General features: G+C 55.1%; 1 protein-coding gene across 4 annotated transcripts; it reads left to right on the top strand.

Moving 5' to 3' along the window:
* Positions 1 to 567: 567 nt before the first annotated feature.
* Positions 568 to 21,295, top strand: LRRC27 (leucine rich repeat containing 27). Of its 4 annotated transcripts, none has more exons than XM_070432127.1 (11): positions 568 to 652; positions 1,441 to 1,686; positions 3,104 to 3,234; positions 6,958 to 7,016; positions 9,668 to 9,823; positions 12,534 to 12,888; positions 13,953 to 14,111; positions 16,962 to 17,058; positions 18,274 to 18,392; positions 19,398 to 19,527; positions 20,624 to 21,295. In XM_070432127.1, the coding sequence occupies exons 2-11, from the start codon at positions 1,495 to 1,497 to the stop codon at positions 20,753 to 20,755; spliced, it is 1,530 nt and encodes a 509-aa protein (XP_070288228.1). In that variant the 5' UTR covers positions 568 to 652; positions 1,441 to 1,494; the 3' UTR covers positions 20,756 to 21,295. The 4 variants fall into 4 exon arrangements, with proteins under 4 accessions (XP_070288228.1, XP_070288229.1, XP_070288230.1 ...); XM_070432128.1 differs by having other exon boundaries at positions 20,619 to 21,294; XM_070432129.1 differs by lacking the exon at positions 1,441 to 1,686 and having other exon boundaries at positions 611 to 652.
* The last annotated feature ends 2,114 nt before the right edge of the window (positions 21,296 to 23,409 follow it).

Here is a 23,409-nt window from a genome sequence, read left to right on the forward strand (position 1 = left end):
TCAGGAGGAATGGCGCCACTTCTGCAGGACACCCGAGGCCCATCCACCGTGGGGTTCTGGCTAGAGCTCAGGGCGTCCAGCTTGCAGCAAGCCACCCATCCTTAGCTTACCTCCAACTTCCCCTGCCTACCATGCCCTGCACCCATGGATGGCACCCTGGGACCCTAGAGGACCCAGGTCTACCACAGGCGGGTTTCAAGTTCTGGACACAGGGTGGGCGGCCTGAAAAGCGTCCTTTCCCGGGTGCTTAGCGGCTGTGCTCAGGGACCATGTCCTCAAGCCCAGCTCGCTCCCGCCACCTCGCGGTCGTCCTGTTCGCGCACCATGACTCTGGCTTTGGTGCAGCGTCCCTGTGTCAGGAAGCCCAACAACCTCTCTCTCGGTGTCACGGACCGGACCGGGACCGCCTGGCAGAGGAGGTCGCGGGCGGCGGGACAGTGCTGGGGACCCCAATGAGCGCTGCCGCCGGCCCCTGCCTCGCGCACGCGCATGCGCACCCACCCTCCTGGAGGCTGGGCGTCTGCGGGGTCCCGCCCCTCCTCCAGCGGCCCGTGTCTCCATGGCGACCGCGTGTGCCTGGCGGCCTCCATTGTTGGGCTGCACCTCCCTGCGTTCTCGGCGCCCCAACCTGCTAGTGGGGGCACCCCCACAGGTGAGGCGGGAGGGGTTCGCTGCAGGTGAGGCAGGGAGGGCGGCAACGCAGGGGAGGAGAAAGGGTTCGGCAGATGAGGTGGGGGAAGAAGGGGTGTGTGTGAGTGAGGGGAGCTCTGAGCTCCTGGGGCCCGACGGTGGGCGGGCAGCTGATGGAAGGCGGTGCCCAGTACAGGCTGCGCCCCCAAGCGTGGACTCTCAGGCTCCGATGGGGAAACCGAGGCAGGGCGCGCTGGGCACCCGGAACAGCCTCAGGATCCCCCGGAGCCCGCCCTCATTTTTAGGTCCTGGTGTTTCGCTCTGGTTTTCAGACATTTGTCCTGTTGGGAGGTTTATAGGAGGTTGAAGTCCTCCCCTCATAGCCTAGCAGAACAGGACTAGCCAGAGAAAGGCCCAGTCGTGGGGGTGGGGGTGGGGGATAAGGTTAGGGGGATGGGGAGGTAGCACCTGTGGGCAGTTCCTTCACCCCCATTTTATGGAAGGAATACGTTGGTTTACAGACTTTGGAACGTTTTGACTGTTTTCCTCCCTGAAATAGCCATTTCTCTCCTGCGTTTTGGAGTTGAAAGTTGTATCCATGGTTCAGAGCGAGGAGCAGAACGTTTTCATCTGAACCTTCTTGCATCCCAGGGATTCTTTTAAAATTTAAAAGTCAAGTTGACGATATCGTTTATTAAAAGCGAGTGTTTTGTAAGCAGGTGAAATCACTGCAGGCCTGCCAGGCAGCCAGCCCGTCCACCTGGGAACGTGGCCGCGTTCCTCATTGTGGTGTGTCCCCTCTCCCTCCAGGTGACCCAGGAGGATGAGCGGTGGCCTGGAGGATTGCTTCCTCCCAGCTGACAGATGGAGGGAACCGGCCCTGGGACCGCTGACCTGGAGAGCGACGCTGCTCAGGCTGGGCACCCGCCTGCCGCCCCGTCCAAAGACATTCCTAAGAGTGTCCCCGGGGCCATATTTTCTTCCTCACCAATTCTAGACTTGAGTCAAAGGGGTCTTCAGCATTTAGGAGACATCCTTAAAATCCCCACCCTTAAAGTAAGCGGGGCGTGTCTCGGGGTATTGTGCACGGACCGAGTAGACATAAACAAACAGCTCACCCCAAGCTTTTACTTGTCGGCTTCTCTGCAGGAGAGAAATTCTAGAATGAGACAGAGGAGGGTTAACTCGGGGCTTCGTGTGCTGTTCAAGACAAATGAGAAATTCAGGCCTGGGGACCAGCCAATGGGAATACCTCGTAGGGTCCAATTCTGATGTTCCCTCTCCTCGAGAAAGTCTTGGGCACCAAAAAGCTTATGGTAGACACCGCTACTGAAAGCACCTTGGCTCCCTAATTTAATATATTTGTATTATTGATTGCAGAGAGGAAGGGAGAGGGAGAAAGAGATAGAAACGTCAACGATGAGAGAGAATTATTGATCGGCTGCCTCCTGCACGCCCCACACTGGGGACTGAGCCCGTAACCCAGGCATGTGCGCTGACCTGGAATCGAACTGGGACCTACTGGTTCATAGGTCAACGCTCAACCGCTGAGCTATGCCAGCTGGGTCTCAGTCTCTTATTTAAAACACAGAAGCCCTAAAAACCCAGTCAACATTGAAACAGGGAAAAACTTTCTCACCCACACTTTGCTGACGTTACATGCCAATTTTACCTTATGCCTAGTGCCCTCGCCAGGTGAGTCCCTGCCTGCTTGTGATCTTGTGAGCTTTTGTGACTTCCAGAATAAGGTTCCATCAGAGCCCAGCAACATAGTCACGATGGCCAGTGCTGACCTGGCACTGCCGTGTGCCAAGCATTGCCCACCTAGTGTGCCCTGGGAGGTGGATCACGTGACCTGTTTTACAGGTGGGGACTCTGGAGCACAGAGAGGCTTGGGAACTTGTTCAAAGTCACACAGCTAATAGGTCCCGTGCTCTGCACTTTGTCCCTGCCTCCCGTGCTATTGCCTCCTTTATGATGGTGACTTGATTTCACTGGGAATCCTGCAGTGATGGCTCTGGGGTTGTTCTTGTGTGGCTGCTGATCACGGTTAACCCACAGCAGGCTGCTCGGTGTGTGTGTCCTTCAGTTATTCCCTTTGGATGCGTCCCTGGGACCAGACGGGGCCGTTCCTTCACTAGGCAGAGTTGCTGTGGGCCCAGGAGGGAGAAGAGGGATATAAACACCGGGGGTGAGTGTGGTGTCAGAGGGAGTTTTAGAAGTGGCATGTGCTCATGGGGGTGTCCTCGGGTCAGGACCCACTCTCAGCTCCCACAGTGGCGCACGGGCCCTGACGATTCTCATGTTGAGTCTCATGTCTACTGTTTAAACTTAAGGTAAAAGAGTACGATTTCTCGTCTAACTCAATATGTGTGATTGCGGTGGCTGGTAGCGCTTCGGAAATGCTTCTAGGCTGTATCGTGTTTTAAAATTCAGTTGGTTGACCAAACGTGGTCTTTTCTTTCCTGGGAAGCAATTGCATCTTCAGAGAAATGAGCTCTGCACAATCCCGCGAGACTTCTTTCAGCTGCTGCCCAACCTCACCTGGCTGGACCTGCGGCACAACAGGATTCAGGTGCTTCCGTCCGGGATTGGCTCTCACAGGCAAGTCACGCTCCTGTTCCCGACTCAAAGTCCCCGTCCCCTTCACACGTCTGAGAGCCCACTCTGTTGCTGCTCAGCTCCTCCTGGTTGAATTTTGACTTCAGAATGGAAGCATTTGATGGTATTTTTGAGGCTGGCCGGGCAGTGCGATGGCTGAGTGTACAAATTCATGGGGCTATTGCCGTGTGGGGTTTGTAATGTCTGGGTCCATCTCTGACTCATTGTGTGAAACTGCCTGAAGGGTCGGAAATACAACCACGTGTATCCAAAACGAGAAATTCTGCCCATTTTGGAAGAGTGAATGTGTGCTCTCCTGCTCTGACTCCAGAGATTCCCAGCACCCCCACTTCAAAGACCTGGGCCCTCCCCAGTAGCTGACCATCTGCTGGCATCCTCAGCATGGCCTCCGGGAGCCATGCTCACCAGGAGGTCCCCTTCCCTCCTGGCCCCTTTGCCTCCTGTACCCAGTCCTTCCCCCAGTGCTTCTTACCCTTTGAACCCTTCTGAGAAACACTTCAGGCCCTCCTTCTGTGTCAGTGTATCTGGGCAAAGAAAGCACATGCAAAGGCCCTGGGGCGGGCATGTGCTTGGAGACGTGAGGGACACAGGGAGGCCAGCATGGTCGGCCAGGCTTGTAGGCTACAGCTGCTATTTTGGATTTCATTTTGAAAGAGGGTCGTAGGGAGTGGCAATAGGGTCAAGCATGAACCACGTCCAGCGTGGCCAGGGGTGAACCTGAGGAGGGGCAGTGAAGGATTAAAGAAGACAGACAAGAGAATACAGTTGGGGCCAGGTAGGATCACTGTGCCTGGATGAGGAAACAGTGACATAGCCTGTAAGCTGAAGCTTTATTTTGTAGTCAGATCACACAAAGCAAAAAAAGGGGAGTGGTCAACATGTTTACAATGTTCTTGCAAGTTTCATTACTCAAGCCTTGTTTTGGCAGCACTTGCTGCACCTCCCTCAGCCCATTAGCTACCTAGGAGCAAGGGAGGACTGTAAGGTCAAGCTTAATTGTGCTAGGAGGGCTCTGCCCTCCAAGCTGGGACTTGAATGTGGCTCTGCCACAGGTCAGTCTGAGGCTTGACCCTATAGCCGCTCCCCACAGAGGGTTTGAGTGGATGGGGGTGGAATGTGACTTGGCTTTCAGATCACTGTACGGAGGGGCGAGAGTGGCAGCAGTGAGGCCACGAAGGAGGCCACTGCAGCAGTGCATGCGCGAGGCGGTGCCCGGGCAAGGCCGGACACTGTAGAGCTGCGCTGGGCTCAGGAGCCGGTGGGGCTCCGGGTGCATGTGGGCATGGGAGGAAGAGAGGTGTGCAAGGGCACCCCCAGCTCTGACACGAGTAACTGTGCACAGAAGCCAGGTGGTCACTGAAACCGCAGGGCACAGGCCTGCAGCAGGCCCTTCACTCTCCCAGCTGTTGCTCACCATTTTTAAAAGCAATTTTTAGGAAGTGAGTATTGCCATAGCCAGTTTGGCTTAGTGGATAGAACATCAGTCTGCAGACCAAAGGGTCCCAGGTTCGGTTCCGGTCAAGGACAGGTACCTGGGTTGCAGGGTCCTCCCCGGCCTGGGTCCCAGAGGCAACCAATTGATGTGTTTCTCTCACATCGATATTTCTCTCTGTCTTTCCCTTTCTCTTCCACTCTCTCTAAAAAAATCACCTTGGGTGAGGATTAAAAAAAAAAAAGCGAGTATTCTGTCACCTGTAAGAGTAAGAGAAAATGTCTCTGATCCTTGGTGCCTTCGCAGGCTCCTCGAGGAAGCAGTGAATGTCACGATGAGCTGGCATCTCCATCAGGATGGGGCCAGAGCCAGGAGCCCTCTTCCCGGAGTCCATGGGGTTGGCGGGGTCTGCGGAGCAGAGCACTTGTGGGGAGTCGTGTCCCTGGTTGCATAGAGCCGGCCAGGCAGGCGCATGGCTGAGCCCGGTCTGCAGCTGGCTGTGTGCCTGGCTGTGTGACTGGCTGTGTGACGGGCTGAGGCTGTCCAGGCTGCTTCCTCCTTCCCCTACAACTGACCCGAGTGGCCTCCCCAGCCCTCGGAGGCGGCCTGGGCAGGCGCTGTTTGTCACACGGTCCTCTTCTGTGTTTAGGATAATCTAGTGCTTTTTGTCCATAAATTATGCGAAGAGTAATTGCTACTCAAAAGGTAAAAATGAAGTGCTTTCCCCTAAACACTCTTCTTTCTTCTCAAATAAGCACACAGCTCTCCAGTGTTGGAGTCTTTGATGTTTCCAGGCAAAGCCCGCTGCTCACTGTTGTTTAAGATAGAATTGTGCATGTGATGTGCAACCCACTATGTCATTCAAATCGGAGCAGCCTGCGGAAGACCTGAAACACACTCATTATAAGTTTTAAGTGATGTGCGCTTATTAAAAGCCTTAAACTTACCACAAAGCCCGATGAAAACCATCCAGAACGAAGGTGCCCCTTCCGGGCCGGCGGTGTGAGCTCACGGCCAGGGCAGATGCTTGAGGAGCGGCCTCAGCCCGGGTGCCCCTACAAGTAGTTTGGTTCCCACAGACGCCTATGTCCGGGGGGAAGTCTGTGAAATGAAATGCTGGATCAGCACTGGGTGTCATTTAAAGTGTGCACCGAATATTTTAATGTGTTATTATGTCAGGTGGACACAGGCCTGATACCCTTTCAGGTCAGCAGGTGGCTGCCATGTTGTATGTCCCCAAACCAGCCAACAGGAATGTCCCTGGTGTGGGGAGGTGAGGGCCCTTTGCCACCGCAGTTCTGTCGAGGCATCTCCGGAAGCTCTGGGCGCTGTCCCCAGTGGCTGCTGCGTGTCCGCAGATGTAAAGGGGCTAATACCCAAAGCAGCCCAAGTACCAACGCTCCCAGGAAGGTAAATAGAAAATTGTCAGCCCCTGGGCTGAAGGCACTGACGAGCCAGAGTATTTGTGGTCCTTTCACACCAGATTTCAGCTGGGAACCCCTGAGAAGGGAAGGAGGAAGGGAAACTGCCATTGATACATGACAGTGTTGAACCAGAGGGGCCGAGGCAGCGTGAACTGGTGACGCCCCAGCAGGCATGCAGCCAGTCATTTCTGTTGGGGCCCTCCAGCCATCCTATCTGCCTGAGATCTCTTTTGTGCTAAATTTTACAAGTCATGCTCACAGGTGTCAAATACGGGGAGAAAATGCCCCGAGACCATGTGTCCTTGCTTTGGGACTTCTCCGGCCAGGAGTATGTGAATCACCATCCGTAAGCAGGGCAGACATGCCGGGCAGCACGCTCTTGACCGTGGAGAACATTTGCACAGAGCACCTGAAAACGCTGGGGTGCATCACACACACCTCAGGCACCCCCGTGTGGTGCGTGTGTCACCGGGTACCCACAGCCGGGCACTGGTTCTCAGCCAGGAGAACGTGCCCCTCTCTGCGCACAGTTGGCAATGTCTGCAGGTTTTGTGGTTGTCACGGGGTGGGGGGTGGTTTACTGGCATCTTGTGGGGACAGGCCTAGATGCTGCTATAAACACCCTCAGGCACAGGACCGTCCCCCAGCCAAGCATTGCCTGGCCCCGAGGTCAGCAGCTCCGGGGGAGAGCTCGGCCCAATGCCGGGACAGTTGACCACGCCTGTGGTCACTGTGGGTCTGTGGCGTTGCCGCCTTAAAGAGAAGACAAATGAAGAAACGCGGTATCACTTAGGGACAGTTACTCGACTTTCTGCTTTTAAATGATATATGTTCTGTTTTGTTTTAAAGGTATTTGAAAACTTTGCTTTTAGAAAGAAATCCTATCAAAATGTTACCTGTGCAGCTGGGTAAGTACTCAACCAACCAAATAAAAGGTGGTTTTAAAATGCAGTCTAGTGAGGTTGCTGCAACCTGTAGTAGACGCACCAGGCATGGCCCCGAGGGGAGGCCCGCGTGTGGCTCACACCCCTCCGCCTCTGTCCTCGGGCTCCCAAGAGCTGCCAGTGCCTGTGTGATTTCTACACCTAAAGAGTGACCCGCAGCCTAGCGTGAGGAGCGATGAAACCTTTCCTTTCAGATCCACCAACTTCTGCTTCTTTATATTTTGATACGATGTTACTGGTTGAATAGAAATTTAGGATTTTTATATTTTCTTGTTGCTTTTGGCGCTCTGGTTTGTGTGGAGCGCTAGCCCCGTGGTTTCACATGCGTGTTCCATGCTCATTGGCACTCGGAGTGTGTGAGTGCACTCACTTCAGCCTTCTCCTGGCCACCTCGGTGCGCGCATGCACCTTCCCAGCTTTGACTTCAGCCTCTGCGTCGTCAGCCGCAGGCAGGTGTGGTTGCGTGTCGCTCTTCTGTCCAGTCCGATGGTCTCTGTCTTTTGCCTGGAGCGTTGCTTCTTTCTCATTCTCATTTCCTCTCTTCCTGGGACTCCAGTTACACAAGTTTAGATTCTGATTCTGTCCCACATGCCTTGAATACTCCCCCCCCCCCCCAATTCTTTTTTTTCTCTCTGTGTTCCATTTTCGTTGTTTTCCACTAGAGGCCCAGTGCATCAATTCGTGCACAGGTGGGGTCTGGCTGGCCTGCCCCGATCAAGGCCAATAGGGCCGGGCTGGCCAGGGGAAGGGGACTCGGGTGGTTGGCCGGCCCCACCCCCTGGTCCAACTCCTGATCGAGGGGACAATTTGCATATTAGCTTTTTATTATATAGGATTGACCTGCCTTGAGTTCTAGGTCTTCTGGTGAGTCTAATCTGCTGTTAAACTCATCCATTCAGTTCAATGGTTTGCAACTAGACTTGAGATTGTGTGTGCGTGTGTGTGTGTGTTGGGGGGTGGATTTTAAATTACTAATTCATTTTCTTAATTGTTATAGATTGATTCAGATGATCTATTTCTACCTGCATCAGTTTGGGAATATCTTCATCTGCCTTTTTGAAGGAGAGTTTGCCAGACCCAGAGCCCTTGATTGACAGCACTGTGGACACCTGCTCCCCTGTGCTCAGGCCACCACTGCTTTCGCCAGGAAGTCTGCTCTTGATCTTATAGTTGCTGTTCCCTTGTAGGTGCTGAGTTGTCTTTCCCTGGATGTTTTCAATAATATTTCTCTGTCTTTCAGTAGTTTGTGATGTTTCTCAGTGTGAATCCTTGTGGTTTATATAACTTGGGATTTGTTAAGCTTCTTAGATATATACATTAATGTTTATCATCAAATTAGAGCTGTGTTGGCCATGGTTTGCTCAGATTTTTTTCTAACCCTCTCTTTTGCTCCCCGCTATGACCATTGTCACATGTATATTAGCATTCTTGATGTTCTATGGTCTCTGAGTTCTGTTGTTGTTTGAATCTTTTTTCTCTTGGACCTCAGCTTGCATACATATTATCTATCCATTTTTCAGTTGACTTGTTTCTTTGTCTTGTATATGCTTTTGCCATTTTGTTATCTTGAGGCCAGTGAATTTTTTATTTCAGTCTTTGCAATTTTTAAGTCTAAAACTGCTAGTTGGTTATTTAATAATTCTATTTTTATTGACATTCTATATTTGTTGAGACATTTTACTATATTTTCCTTTAATTATTTAAGTTGTTTTTTTTTTTCATTTCTTTGAACATGTTTATAACAACTGCTTTGATGTTTTTGTATGCTGCATCCAGCATCTGAGCCTGCTCAAAGACAGTCTCTCTTGGCTGCTTGTTTCCTGAGTATAAGTCATATTTTACTTTTCTTTGCATGCCTTATAGTTTTTGGTATTGTTGAAGATAGGCATTTTGGATAATATATTATAGCAGCTTTTGGTGATTTTTAATAGAGGGCTGCTGTTGTTGCTTTACTAGAGGGCTGTTTGTTTATTTTATTTTATTTTGTAAGTAGACTGGTCTTAATCTATGGAATCTGTTCCCCCTGCAGGGTTGTTTTTTTTTTAAAGCAAATCTCAGACATCTGTCATATAATTTTACCCAGAATTCTCAACAGGATCTTTTTTCCTAATGTGCAAAAGTAACTGTCATCTCCTGTCTCCATTGCACAGGAGTGTGTGTAATGGATGGTTCTTCCATCCATATAGCATTGGGAGTGTGCTGTCCTATGCACGCGTGTGTTGTGTCCTGTGTGGCACCAGCGCATCTCACTCAGCCGCCCACTGGGTCCCACAGGAGACCCATGGGGTCGTGCGGGGCACATGCTGTAATAACAGTGCTTGAGCCAAAACCGGTTTGGCTCAGTGGATAGAGCGTCGGCCTGTGGACTGAAGGGTCCCGGGTTCGATTCCGGTCAAGGGCATGTACCTTGGTTGTGGGCGCATCCCCAGTGGGAGATGTGCAGGAGGCAGCTGATCGATGTTTCTCTCTCATCGATGTTTCTAACTCTCTATCTCTCTCCCTTCCTCTCTGTAAAAAAATCAATAAAATATATTTTAAAAAAACAAAAACAAAAACAAAAAAAAAACAGTGCTTGACAGCAAAGCCTCTACCTGATGGTTCTTCCTCTCCGCCAGGGAACGTGACGACGCTGAGAGCACTGAACCTGAGGCACTGCCCTCTGGAGTTCCCGCCTCAGGTCATTGTGCAGAAGGGCCCGGCCGCCATCCTGAGATTCCTACAAGGCTCTGCAGCCAAGCTCTCCTCCCGCCGAGACCCAGCAGCTTCTCAAGGTTCGTAGGACAATTATTAGGACAAACTGCATCAAAACCGAAGCGAGTGCTTTTTAAAATCTGGGCCCAGGGCACCTCCTCTCTATAATCATGTCCCGAGGAACACGGGAGCCTCATGTGTCCCGCTGGACGCTCCCCGCACCTGGTTCACACACGGTCTCCTCGCTGACAGCAGAGCCCTGTCTTTCTCTGGCTCTGTGCTCACAGGCTTGCATCCTCAGTGCCCACGATGGAGCCTGTCCGGGGCGGGTTTGGGTAAAAGTTCACTGAACATAATGAAACAGTCCTCACCCCCAATACCATCACGTCACCATTTCAGGAATTGCTTGGTCCATTAGACAACAATTGCCCATTCTATAGGCTTCCTCCCTCCCTCCCTTCCTCCCTTTCTTCCTTCCCCTCCCTCCCTCCCTCCCTCCCTCCCTCCCTTCCTTCCTTCCTTCCTTCCTTCCTTCCTTCCTTCCTTCCTTCCTTTCTTCCTTCCTTCCCCTCTCTCCCTTCCTCCCTCCCTCCCTCCCTTCCTTCCTTCCTTCCTCCCTCCCTTCCTTCCTTCCTTCCTTCCTTCCTTCCTTCCTTCCTTCCTTTCTTCCTTCCTTCCCCTCTCTCCCTTCCTCCCTCCCTCCCTCCCTCCCTTCCTTCCTTCCTTCCTTCCTTCCTTCCTTCCTTCCTTCCTTCCTTTCTTCCTTTCTTTCTTTCTTTTCCTCCCCTGAGAATTGTTGAGAGTGGAAGGGAGAGGGAGAGACAGAGAGAAACACTGATGTGAGAGAGACACATCGATTGGTTGCCTCCCACACACACCTTGACCGGGGCCCAGGGATTGAGCCTGCAACCAAGATACGTGTCCTTGACCAGAATTGAACCCAGGACTCTTCAGTCCACAGGCCAACGCTCTAACCACTGAGAAACTGACTAGAACTAAACTATTTTCCTTTAAAAACACCAACCCCATGCATATAGCGGTCGGGAGCATATAGCATTGGGAGTGTGCTGTCCTATGCACGCATGTGTCATGTCCTGTGTGGCACCAGCGCATCTCACTCAGCCGCCCACTGGGTCCCACAGGAGACCCATGGGGTCGTGCGGGGCACACGCTGTAATAACAGTGCTTGACAGCAAAGCCTCTACCTGTTTCATATTCTGAGCTCTCCTTCTGGATGTTATGTTTAGAGAATGGCTTTTTCTTAGAGAAATAAGTTGTAAAACACTGACCTTGAAAAATATTTTTTAGAATTTTATGCTTTCATAAGTAATAAATATTTAGGGTCATCGTTGTTCTCATTACTCTTCAATCCCATTGCAGTTTTTGTTTTTTACATTGAAGTCTGTACCTGTTTAATACAATAGACATGTAATCGACAAGAAAAAAAGGTAGAGCCCAGCCTATGTGGCTCAGCGATGGAGCATCAACCGAGGAACCAAGAAGTCACCGGTTTGATTCACAGTCAGGGCACATGCCCAGGTTGCGGGCTCGATCCCTAGTGTGGGGCGTGCAGGAGGCAGCTGATCGATGATGTTCCTGTCTCATTGATGTTTCTCTCTCTCTATCCCTCTATCCCTTTCCTTTCTTCTCTCTCTCTCTCTCTCTCTCTAATCCTATATAATAAAGCGGTAATATGCTAATTGACCATCACACCCTCACAAAGATGGCAGCACCCACAGCCACAAGATGGCAGCACCCAGGCCCCTCAGCCCTGCCGGCAGTGAATTTTCATGCGACCATTACCTTTCTAAAACATCCTTACCCAAGGATATGATTATTTCTTTTAGATCATCTGTTCTCGGGGAGCAGGCCTAAGCCAGCAGGTGGGCATCCCCCAAGGGTCCCAGACTGTGAGAGGGCACAGGCTGGGCTGAGGGACTCCCTGAGTGCATGAATATATATACTAGATGTGTGTTGCATGAAGAGATTCGTGCAATAGGCCTTCCTTCCCCGGCTCCTGGCACCGGTTTTCCTCCGGCACCCAGGACCCAGGCCTTTGGTCCGGCTGCAGAGGAGAAGCCAAGCCTCTTCACTCGTCAGTCTTTGCTCTGTGCCTGCGTATGCAAATTAACCACCATCTTTGTCGGGTTAATTTGCATAGTCACTCTGATTGGCTGGTGGGCGTAGTGGAGTGACACCAATTTGCATGTTTCCCTTTTATTAGTGTAGATAATGGCTAACTAGATTAGATTTGAAAGGCTGAAAATGAATTCACCTCTTACAGGAAGTAGCTTACAGTGGTTAGAGCTGTTTAAAATGTGTCTGAGGACACAGGGTGTGTGCGTCTACATGCCTGGGATGGATGTGTGCCAGGGCTTGGTGGGCACACCCCAGCCTGTCCGAGTGTCTGGTGCCTGTGGGAATGGAGGCCTCACGCAGCCAGGTGACCCAGGTCTGTGGGACACCGTGGCTCCAACGCCTAATGTGGGACCTGGCAGAGACAAAGGATGAATACATTTTAGGCCAATTTGCTCCCAAACAATTTACCTAGAGCTAGAGATAAAAGTGTCTGAAAGTCAACAAAAGCATTGCCAGACAAAAGCAGCAGGCACATGGGCTAAACGTTGATTAGAAATTAAGACACCCAAAGGATGTGCATAGGAAGCATCTTCCCTTACATGGGTTTACAGGGACTGCCAGAGCCCGGGCGGAGGGAGCTGCCTGGGGTCTGCTTGAGGCTCGGCCCAGGGTTGCAGCGCAGTCGACTGAATCGGGATTTTATTTTACTAGCGATACACCTGAGTCAGCTGCCATATCCCGTGCTGGCCTTACCCGAAGAATGTGCACCCAACGGAGGCACCACTAATTCTCAGGGGCCAAAGGGGACCAGGTTAAAAGAAATGGAGGGCCCGTTCCCACCTGTTGAGAGACTGGACCTGAGTGAGCTCAGATCTGCCGATTCCTGTGAAGATTGGCCGAGTGAGGAGGAGATCAGGCGCTTCTGGAAGCTGCGGCAGGAGATCGTGGAGAAGGAGCAGGCGGAGGTTCTGCAAAACCAGCTCCTCGCCATGGAGCTGCCTCCAAACCTCCGGGCCGTGCTGCGCACCCGGGATGAAGCCCGCCCCAACCCCAGACACGCCCTCAGGTACGACTCCTAGGCCAAGGTGTGTCGTCAGGTCTTTTCAAAGTTGAAAAACTACTTTGCAACTGTCTGTTAAAACATCAGGGATGTGTGTGTGTCTGCATTGCCTTCACTAGTTAGGCAGCAGTACCCACCTGGCTTTGGGTTAAAGTCACCCCAACATGGGCTCCAAGTAGGTGGTTACACAAGAGAAAAGCACAAACCTGTGTGTTTGAGTGTGTGTGTGTATGTGTGTGTTATATGTCTGGTGTGTGTGTGTGTGTGGTATGTCTGTGCATGGTATGTGCCCATGTGTATATTGTGTGTGTGTTGCATGTGCATGATGTGCACGATGGGTGTTGTGTATTCATGGTGTATGATGTGTGTTGCATGTGCATAATGTATGTAATGTGTGTTACATGTGCATGATATAGGTGATGTGTTGTATGTGCATGGGTATGTGTGATGTGTGTTGTGTATGCATGCTGTGTGCTATGTGTTGCGCATGCATTGTGTGTGTGATGTGTGTTGTATGTGCATGGTGTGTGTGTGGGTCTGGGTACGGTGTGTGAGAAGGCTGGGGTTGGAATATTGAAAACATTGAAAATCTTCCATCTCCAGGAAAGGTGTTGCTGTTCATTGCACTATCCTTACACCTGTTCTGTAGGTCTGAACATTTTCAGAATAAAAACCGTTGAGGTGTTACTAACCGATGGTGGCCGCAGAGGTGTAGGAAGCACATAGTGTAGGCTCCGCGGCAGCCCGGCCTGGACTCACCTCGCGACTGTCTCAGTCCTGAGTCACCCACTCGCGGACAGGACGGTCCAAGCCTGCTATTTAGAAACCTCCTCCTCCCTCCTTCCATTCGCATCCAGGTGGCTCAGGGGAAGCCGGTTCAGAGCCCACAGCCCGAGGGTGACCTGGCGGCTTGGGGGTGGGAGTGGAGGGCAGCACCTTCCACGCAGGCCCAGGGCGCAGCTGGCCCAGAAGCCCTGCTCTCGGGCTGTGTGTTTTCTACCACATCTTCCAGGTGTGTGTTCATCGCAAGGTTTTGTTAGGTACTCGGCTAAAACCTTGTGTAATTCCAGAAAGAAGATACCCTCCTTCAAGGGCGCCCTGCCTGGCCTGGCGTTAGCGCACCCAGCGGGGACAGGGACAGCGACAGAAGCAGAGCAGCTGGAGGAGAGGCGGGCCGCGGCCTTCAGGGAACTGCGGGAGAAGCAGGTGCTGATGGAGCAGCGCCGGAGGTGAGGCTGGGCTCCGTGGGATCCCGGCGGGCCTGGGGCTGACTCCTGATAAACGGACTGTTTCTCCCCCTTTGGAAGCTGGGAGCTGCTTCCAAGTGCAGGCCATCTCCGGGCAGGTTCTCCCTGCACGCCCGTCCCCACCCGCCTCCTCACACCGCCTGCCTTCTTTGTTATACCTTCCTCCAATTTCTTATTCTTCCTTAATCCGTCCCCTTTCATTTACTTGGCTGGCAGGTCTTTTCTAAAGAACAATATTTAAAAGTAACATGCTTGTCCATTCACTCTCACCCTTGCCTCGCGGGTCTGCTGCTGCCGCGGCCACCCCTGTGCTCAGTGTGTCCTCTGTCCAGCTCTGCTGACCGCCCGCTTCCCCCGTGCTCTGGGCCCTAGGAGGCCGGCCAGCATGGGCCTCGTCCACAGCACCCAGGAGCCCCTCGTCTCCTGGTTGGGTTTGGTCAGTGGAGGGGTCCCAGCAAGGGGGTCGGAGAGAAGGGGGAGCTGGAGGGCAGTACCTTTATTCCACCTGCCCCTCCCAGTGAATGCCACCTGGGCCTGACCAGGTCCCCCACAGAGGCCCACCCCATGCTTCTCACTCCTGGGTTCCACCCGGCAGTCACCCCTTCCCTTATCCCAGAGCCTGGGCAGCTAGCCCCACTGTCCCCGCACTGCCCCAGGACCTGTCTGCCCCTCCCCCATGAATAGCCTGGTGTGAATAAACCCTCCTGAACCCATCCCATGAGTGTGTCTTCTCTCGGGCCCTGATGGATGCGGACTGTTCACAGACCCAGTTCTGAGGGTGCACGATTGTCCTCCCGCCACCAGGCCTACTGTCTAGTTGGCTTCTTTTCCTTCAGTGAAAGGTGGGGGATGGTGGACCCTCAGAACTGGTCAGGACACATGAGGTCCCGGCCCCTGGGCTGTCCCCTGGTGGCAGGGATGACAGAGAGGCTCAGACTCGGGTGTGGTCTGGGCTGCTCCTGGGATCACGCTGGTCATCAGCCACAGCTGTGGACAGCCACCTCCTAGAGTCCCCCAAAGTGTCCCTCAGCTGGAGTCCAGGCTACAGGGGTGGGGCGCCTGCCGCCCACCTCAGGGCCAGGTGAGGACCGAGCACGGGCGGCCTGGCGGGCAGTTCTGCAGAGCAAGGCCATCTGTGTCCCCGCGAGAGGAGCCTCCTAGAGCCAATGTCACAGGCTGCCCCCGACCACCGAGGGCACCTGCCCCCACACACTGTGCTGGCCCCCGGCACCTCCCTGCTCTGCATCTAGGTGGGTCCCACCCCTCCTGCCTGGCTTCGCCTGTTCCCTGATTCTAGTTCCTAAAACTCCAGTTCCAGCCTCGGGCACCTGCCCTTAGACTCCTCGGGGAAGCTCTTCTGCCCCTTGTTTTCACGTGAGTCCCTCCCCTCCCCCAGCCACCGTCCCCCTCTTGTTCTGCCCATGATGGCGGTGCTCAGGGCAGGGAAGTGGCACGGCGGCACCGGCACTCGGGGTGCCCGGGACCCTGCACGCTCTGTGAAAGGAAGGTCTCAAGCACCAAGGGCAGGTGCCAGCTCTCTCTGGTTTCTCTGCCTGGGACCCCGAGGCTGCGTTCTGTGGCCTCCGTGGGGACAGTGCAGGAGGCCTGTCCTGCGGCTTAAACTCCTGGTGGACCTGGTTGTCTTAGGACATGAGGCTCCTAAGGACTTTACCCGGGGCCTCTCAAGGGGAGGGGGGGGTCCCTTCCATCCAGGCCACCGAGAAGTGGTGGAGACGAGGATGGACCCCGTCTTCTGGGAGGGTAGCCCCTGAGATCACAAAGTCACAGCTCCACACAGGACTGCTGAGTGGAGGACCAGGGAGTGTGGCTCAGCTGGGGGCAGGGGAACCACCCAGGCAGGGGCGGGAGGCGGTCTAGTGGGGAGGCCTCTGCAGGGGTGCAGAGGGGGGCACCTGGCCCTCCCCAGGCTCTGACAGCAAAGCATGGCTGCCGGGAGGACCAGCACCGTGCCCCAGGGGAGCCTGGGAAGGAGGTACCTGGTCCCACCGCCACCTAAATCCCAAGGCAGCACCAAGCACCGTGTGGGACCTCACAGGGGGCAGTGGGCGGAGCCCGGGCGCCATGAGGACGGAAGAGCCCATGACACAGGCAGGGCAAGAGGCCAGGGGGCCATCTGCTGAGAGGGGAGAGCAGAGGCCAGATTGGGGGGGCGGGGGCTGGGGAGGCGTGCTGACCACTGGAAGCTACGGGAGACCCAGGAAGTAGTTCACACGGGCAGATGGAGACCTGGGCCCGGCGAGGCTTCCCATGGATCCCGTCCCGTCTCCAAAGCCAGAAGCACAGCCCAGCGGTCTCTGAGCTTTGGGCAGTGACTCCCCTCGGTTGTGACCGCAGGGAGGTCAGGGTGCAGCAGGCAACCCCTCGCCACGTGGAGCCCGTCCTGCCAAAGCCCGGCGAGAGCATGGCCACGTCACAGGGAGGGGCCTGGGAGAAACGCGTGCTCACTCTCTAACGTGGAACTCACGTGTCTCAGAGGAAGCTGACTCATCGGCCACTGCGAGTGCCTGAAGGCCTCGGTGCCAGGGCTGGCGGCCACAGCCCCGGCCTGGCCTTCTGATGCCTCTCCTGGCAGGGGCTTGAGGGGGGCCTGGCTCGCCCTTGGGATAGTTCAATGTGCCCAGCTCTGCCCGGGGTGCATTTCAGAAGCCGCCCCCCAAATCTGTGCCGCTCAGGCCAGTGTCTGCCCTCTGGACGGAGGGACCGGAAGTGGAGGGCTATGTGTGGAGCTTTAACAATGACAGGAGAGTCCTTGTAAGTTGTGCAGCTGCCCCCCGACCAGGACCGACTGATACGATGGTGCCTTTCCTCCAGAGACAGAAGGGCCCTGCTGGAGTGGCGGGAGCAAGCCCAGACGCTGAGGAAGAGGAAGAGGGAACTCGGCAAACTCCGGCCTCCACGACGGACGCTGGTAGGCGGTGCTGGCGGGAGGTGGGGCTGCGGTGAGACCTGAGAGCGGCTGTCAGGTACTGCCAGCCGCTCGCAGGTCGAGTGCCCTGGGCTCCCGCTCCTCCTGTTCAGGCCTGGGATGCGGCGGGTACTGCCAACGTCCCCCTTTCCCAGGTGAAGATTGAGGCCCGCAGGCCCAGCGCAGAGGGGTGGGGCTGGGCTGGTGCCCAGTGAACCTGTGGTCTGTGCTCTGTACCGTCAGAGTCGAGTGTGCCCACAGGTGTCTTGCTGGGTCTCCTTGTCTGGGGTCCTCTCAGCTTCAGGGAGGTCGGGCACCTTGGAAGCCAAGCAGCGGTGGTTGAGCGGGCTCAGGCCTTCCGTTTTGAAGGCTGGGGCCGCCGGCTCCCATGGCTCATTTGGGGTCTGAGCCCAGATGGACAGGGCAGCCGCGGGCCTGGACGTGCCGGCTTGCTTCTCTCCCGAGAGCAGTCAGGCACGTGTGCATTTGAACTTGGCACGATGTTCCTTCAGTTCTTTTGTTTAAGGCACGTCCCCTGTTGGCACCCCACAGGGCAGGGTGGCCTCTGCGCCCCTAGTCTCGGGGAAGGCGCCCTGTCCACTGTCCACCTCACAGCGGGGTGGCCACTCTGACAGGCAAACTTTGAGGGACAGGAAAGCTGTAGAGACAGTGTGACTGACTCCCCATATGTCCCTTCCTCTCCAAGTACTCACACCCACACCACCACGGACCGGCTGGTGGGGAGTGGACGACGGGACAGCGCTATTAGTGGAAAAAACACACCGAATCCAGCATGTTGTCCACTGAAGCCAGCGATGGCCCAGGGCCATCCCAAGGGCGTTTGGGGACGCCCGCCTGCCTGGGACATAGCACGGGCAGGGGTGCAGCAGGGCGAGGGCAGGATAGCTCCGACCAGTCACCGATAACACAGGCTTTCTGACTCTCTGTCAGTTATGTTTCAGTTCGAAACTTAGTGATTTAAAGACAGGGTCACGTCTGCATGGTCACGTCCATTTCCGGTGGGTATCACCCTGCTCTGTGCCTGGCCCTTCACCCCGCCTGGCCAGCAGCACGGCCAGTTGGCGGCCGAGGCCGGGTGGTGACCGCAGTGCAGGGACCACTGTTCTCTGACGGCCGCTGATCGGCCTCCGTGGACGATCGTCTGTGCCCACAGCAGTGTGTCCGTGGGCTCCTGAACGCCTTGTTATGTTTTCCTAGGAGGCCCCCAAGCTCCCCTTTGCCACAGATCTTATCGACGACGAGAAAACGCCAGTGGCTCCACCAGGGAAAGGGGCGCAGCTCAAAGAGAAGTCCCCACACGCCAGTGACGAGCCCAGGTTGGTTCTGGGGGTGATGCTCCCTCCCACCCCCGGGTCAGAGGTCTTGGTTCCACCAGCATCTCATGGGCACAGGTCCAGGCCTCTGGGGGCTCAGGTAGCACGGACAGCAGGAAGGATGGGTCCCTCCCTCAGGAGCTGCTGTAGCCGCTGGGCTTGTCACCTCCCCGCCAGTGTCCGCACATCCCTGAGGGACCCGTCCCCACTTGGAGCAGCAGCTCCGCAGGCCCCAGACTTGCTTTAGGTTCCCGTGTTCTCCCTTCGCTGGCGTGTCTTCTCAGCCCCCACTGCGCCCTCCTGCGGCGGTCTGTGCCTCCCACTAGAGCAGCGGTTCTCAACCTTCTGGCCCTTTAAATACAGTTCCTCATGTTGTGACCCAACCATAAAATTATTTTCGTTGCTACTTCATAACTGTAATGTTGCTACTGTTAGGAATCGTCATGTAAATATCTGATATGCAGGATGGCCTTCGGCGACCCCTGGAAAAGGGTCGTTCGACCGCCAAAGGGGTCGCGACCCACAGGTTGAGAACCGCTGCACTGGAGTCTCAGGCCTCTTTCTGCCACTCTGCGCATCTTTGTTATAAATCAAAGGGTGTGAACCCAAAGCCCCGATGCTAACAGAGCAAATATGTTTAAAATCCTCATTTAATCCAATGTCCCTCTGACTGAGGATTTATGACAACTATGAATCTGACGTGAAAACAGACATGCTCTTTGTCCCATGGCACCATGTGCAGGGCCCGAAATGTGCAGCATCTTAGCCTGAAGTTTTTAAAATACAGTGTGTGTCCCAGCAGCTTGGAGCCGAGGGGAAGGGTTGGGAGAGTCGCCCAGGCCTGGCTGTGAGCTGGCGCCGGGAGGAAGGGGCGGGCGGCCTCTGGTGGCCTCAGCATCCCCTTCACCGCCTCAACCTCACAGTGGGGTGCAAGCCGCAGGCTCTGCTTTGGTCTGGAGGGGAAGGAAGGCTCCTTCTCCCAGGCTGAGGCCGGCCCGGTCTCCGCAGGCCCTTCCAGGAGCAGGGCCTGGAGGGGAGGCTGCAGCAGCACGTCCGGCAAATGCAGGAGCGGAGGAAAACGTTTCAGGGGGTGGCACCGTTCAAGGAGATGAGGAAGGCCACCGAGAACCTGGAGGTGGTACGTATTTGTCGGCTTTATTTAAAAACAAGTGGTTTTATTAAAAACGGAAGGGAGCTTGCTGTGCCTTCCCAGAGCACGTGTTCGCTGAAATGTGGGTGGGGAGGCATTTCACGGGCCTTACAGTGGGTGAGGGTCCCAGGATGACTCGGGCGAAGGATGAGAAAACACTTTGGCCACGTGTGAGCCCTCGGGTGCGACGTGCCGCCTGACGGGCCCTGGCAGCAGCTTCTCCTTGACCCGAGGAAACGGGGCAGGGACCTGTCTGTGGGGTCTTCACCTGAGGGTTTGTGCCAGCAGAGCTGGGTGGGGCCGTGAGGGCTTCCGCTAAGGAGGGGCCTGGGCCGCAGCCAGGCCACAGGCCGACGCGCCCAGTGTCTGTGTAGAGTCACAGTGGCAGGTATGCAGAAAGCAAAATAAATGTTTTTAATTCCACAAAGAACACAATCGTTTTAGGAAAGAAAATGTTAACCAGGGGATAAGCAGCGAATAACGTCCGCTGGTCATGAGGCTGCAAACCCCGAGTGTCGACTTATCCATCGTGATGGGTCTGCAGCTGGAGGTCCAGGCTATGCCCAGGGAGATGGAACTGAGGGGGGGCAGAAGGGGGGCGAGGACATGCCCTCCTTGGGGACAGGGAGGTCCTGGCACTGCAGACATAGCGGCCAGCTTTTCTGGGCAGAGGCACCCTAGGGCCCCCTGCCTCCTCCTCTATGTCACCTCCTTCTGGCCCAACAGATGGGCTGGGGACAGGGCTTTTGGAGCAGAGCCCACACCTGGTTCCAGGCTCAGGAATTCCCTCCACCTCAGCACGCTGGGTCCCGTTCCTGTGTCTGAGTCTCGGCCCCCGCTCCCGGGGCGGGTGTGAGTCTCAGGTGGGATCGCAGTCGGGACGGGGCCGGCTGTGGTGACGTGAGCAGGAGAGCGGACCCTCCCTGTCCCTTCCTTGACTGGCAGTCATGCAGATGTTGCATGTGAACACCGGGGCCTCTGGGGACCTGCCCCCTGCACGGGACAGTGTGTCTGAACAGAGACAGGCTGACCCCGTCCTGTCCACCTGGCTAACTTTGTCCCCCCGCCCTCCCCGAAAGGCCAGAAAGCTGCTGGACGGAGTCATGAAACTGAGCAAGAGCCACGGGGGCCCGGCGCTCCCTGGGAGCCATCCGCTGTCCCTGCCGGCATTACAGCCTCAGAATACGTTTTCCAACACGAAACACTAAGCATCTGAAAGTGACTACAAATACTAATGACAGAGTCTTATGTGCGACGACGGGAACGCCTCCAGCCGAGAGTGGGCTCGGCGGGGCTGTCTTCCTCCGTGCCCTCGCACGCTGGGGTCTCAGGTTCAGCATCTCCCTCGGCTCGCTGTGCAAGCAGCCTATTGTTTTTGATCTGCGTTGCTTTTTCTGTGGCCGTGAAAGGTTTCAGCTGCATTAAAAGGAAGAGAATACTGTAAACCAGCCACACCACTTTCATTTCTAGCAACAAAGGTAGTTATTTCCATGGGCGGGGGGCGGGGAGGGGGGTGCTGGCTCACCCCATCCTGCCAGGTAGAAGCCACTGCCGTGAGGCTCTCCTCCCACCAGCAGGGGTCTCCTTTGACCTTCAACCTTCCCAGTGGCGGACCCAGCAGGGCACACCCCTGCCCCCCGAAGGCTGCCCAGGCCTCCCCTCCAATCAGCCGATCAGCCACTAACAGCGTTCTGCAGGCTAATCGATTCTGTCTGCCCCAGGGTTTTGTTCTGAGCTCACTGCATTCGGGAAGGAGGCCTGGGCCCCAGCTCAGTGGGAGGCCTTCATCAGCTCCCCACCTGTCCAGCCTAGGAGTCCAACTCCAGTCATCTCACCTTTTTAAAAATCACTTTGCTCCAAGAATCCTAGAAACAGGGTACAGATAAAAGTCAAACACTGTTAGATGATTAAAAAGGAAAAGCTGGAGAAAAATTCAGTGGTGGCATTCCGTGGTGGCAAACATGCTTGATTTTACTCCAGCTTCAAATTTGTTTAATTTTGCTGGTTGGTTCAAGTTGCAGTGCTTTCATTTTTGTCCTTGTTGGCCTCAAGTTCTGCGTATTTTTCATTCTATTAGCAGTGACAGTCCCTTTACCTTCTCTCCTGATCAGACAGGTATAAATGTCAACTCTTCCAGCTTCCCCAACCGCTCCTTTCCCGTCCTGTGCACCGACAAGGACTTCCAGGGTTCTCGCCACCTCCCTCGGTTATCCAATGCTACGTGACAGGCCACTTAGGGGGCCTGAGCCCCCCCTTCCCCCCCCGCCACCACATGCCCCTCCAGGTGGTCCCTCTGCAGGGAGCTCCGGGCTCTGAAAGTGCAGAACAGAAGCTTCCAGGCCTTCCTCAGGCTTAGGCCGTAAAGGGGTGTAGCACCATTCCCTCAGCCTCAGCGCTATGACCCACGTTCCCCAGCAGGTGGCGCCTGGGGCACACCGCTGCTGCCAAGGCCATGCAGGGCAGGGGCGGGCGTCCTGGCCCACATGCCCAGACTCTGCGGGTTCTCTGTCTTTGACTCTGAGAGAGCTCAGTCTCTGGCCAAGCAGTTTTAATCGACGTGGGGAGATTTCTCCTCTCGCCCACACTAGGACATCAACGCTGACTGCAAACCAGGTCAGATGAGGACCTGGACAGGGGCCTGGGAGCCTTGGGAGGGGAGCATCACAAATATACTCTGCCCCCAAGATTTCTCAATGGCCCCCCACAGCTTGGGGTGCTCTGCACTTGGGTTCCTCGTCACAGAGAACAAACTTAAGGGAGAAGCAGCCAGCTGGCTCAGAATAAGGACCACAGATCAACTGTTTTGAAACTAAAGCCGTTATTTGAGAAAGAGATGCCCCACCCTGAAACGTTCTTGCTCAGATGCCTGCAAACACAGGACCTGGGCCTGAGGGGGACTCGGGGCCACTGCAGAGCACCGCCCCACTCACGGGACTCAGAAAGGCACCGGTTAGGGGGTGGGTGGGGAAGCTTTCCAGAAGGCACCAGCCACCTGCCAGGGCCTTTGAGCAATTCCACGGGCCCAGGTGAAATACCAGTGGGGCGGGTGCTGCACAGGAATGTGGCACGTGTTTGCTGCGGCAGCCCAGCCCTGACCATGGCCCAAAGTCTGAGGATCTCATTGCTGGACCAGCTACAGGGGAGAACTGTGATGGTGCTGGTGCTGGTGATGTGATGATAGTAATGGTGATGGTGATGGTGGTGGTGGTGGTGATGGTGGTGGTGATGGTGATAGTGGTGGTGGTGATGGTGATAGTGATGATAGTAATGGTGATGGTGGTGATAATGATGGTGGTGGTGATAATGGTGGTGGTGGTGGTGGTGATAGTGATGGTGGTGGTGGTGGTGGTGGTGATGGTGATAGTGATGGTGGTGGTCGTGGTGGTGATGATGATAGTGATGATGGTGGTGGTGATGGTGGTGGTGGTGGTGGTGGTGGTGGTGGTGATGGTGATAGTGATGATGGTGGTGGTGGTGGTGATGGTGATAGTCATGATGGTGGTGGTGATGGTGATGGTGGTGGTGGTGATGGTGATGGTGATGGTGGTGGTGATGGTGGTGGTGGTGTTGATGGTGATAGTGATGGTGGTGGTGGTGGTGATGGTGGTGATGGTGATGGTGGTGGTGGTGGTGGTGGTGGTGATGGTGATGGTGATGGTGGTGGTGATGGTGATGGTGGTGGTGGTGGTGATGGTGATAGTGATGATGGTGGTGGTGGTGGTGATGGTGGTGATGGTGGTGGTGGTGGTGGTGATGGTGATGGTGATGGTGATGTCTGGGAGAGAAGCCTGGTTGGCTCATGCACCCCACTCCGCCCTGAGCCTAGGATGGGTGCTAACACATGGTAATGGGTGCTAATCAAGCCCTAGT

Source organism: Myotis yumanensis, unplaced genomic scaffold, assembly GCF_028538775.1.
Source record: "Myotis yumanensis isolate MYYU_CA2020_CCGP unplaced genomic scaffold, mMyoYum1.0.hap1 SCAF_13, whole genome shotgun sequence".
NCBI classification, from domain to species: domain Eukaryota; kingdom Metazoa; phylum Chordata; class Mammalia; order Chiroptera; family Vespertilionidae; genus Myotis; species Myotis yumanensis.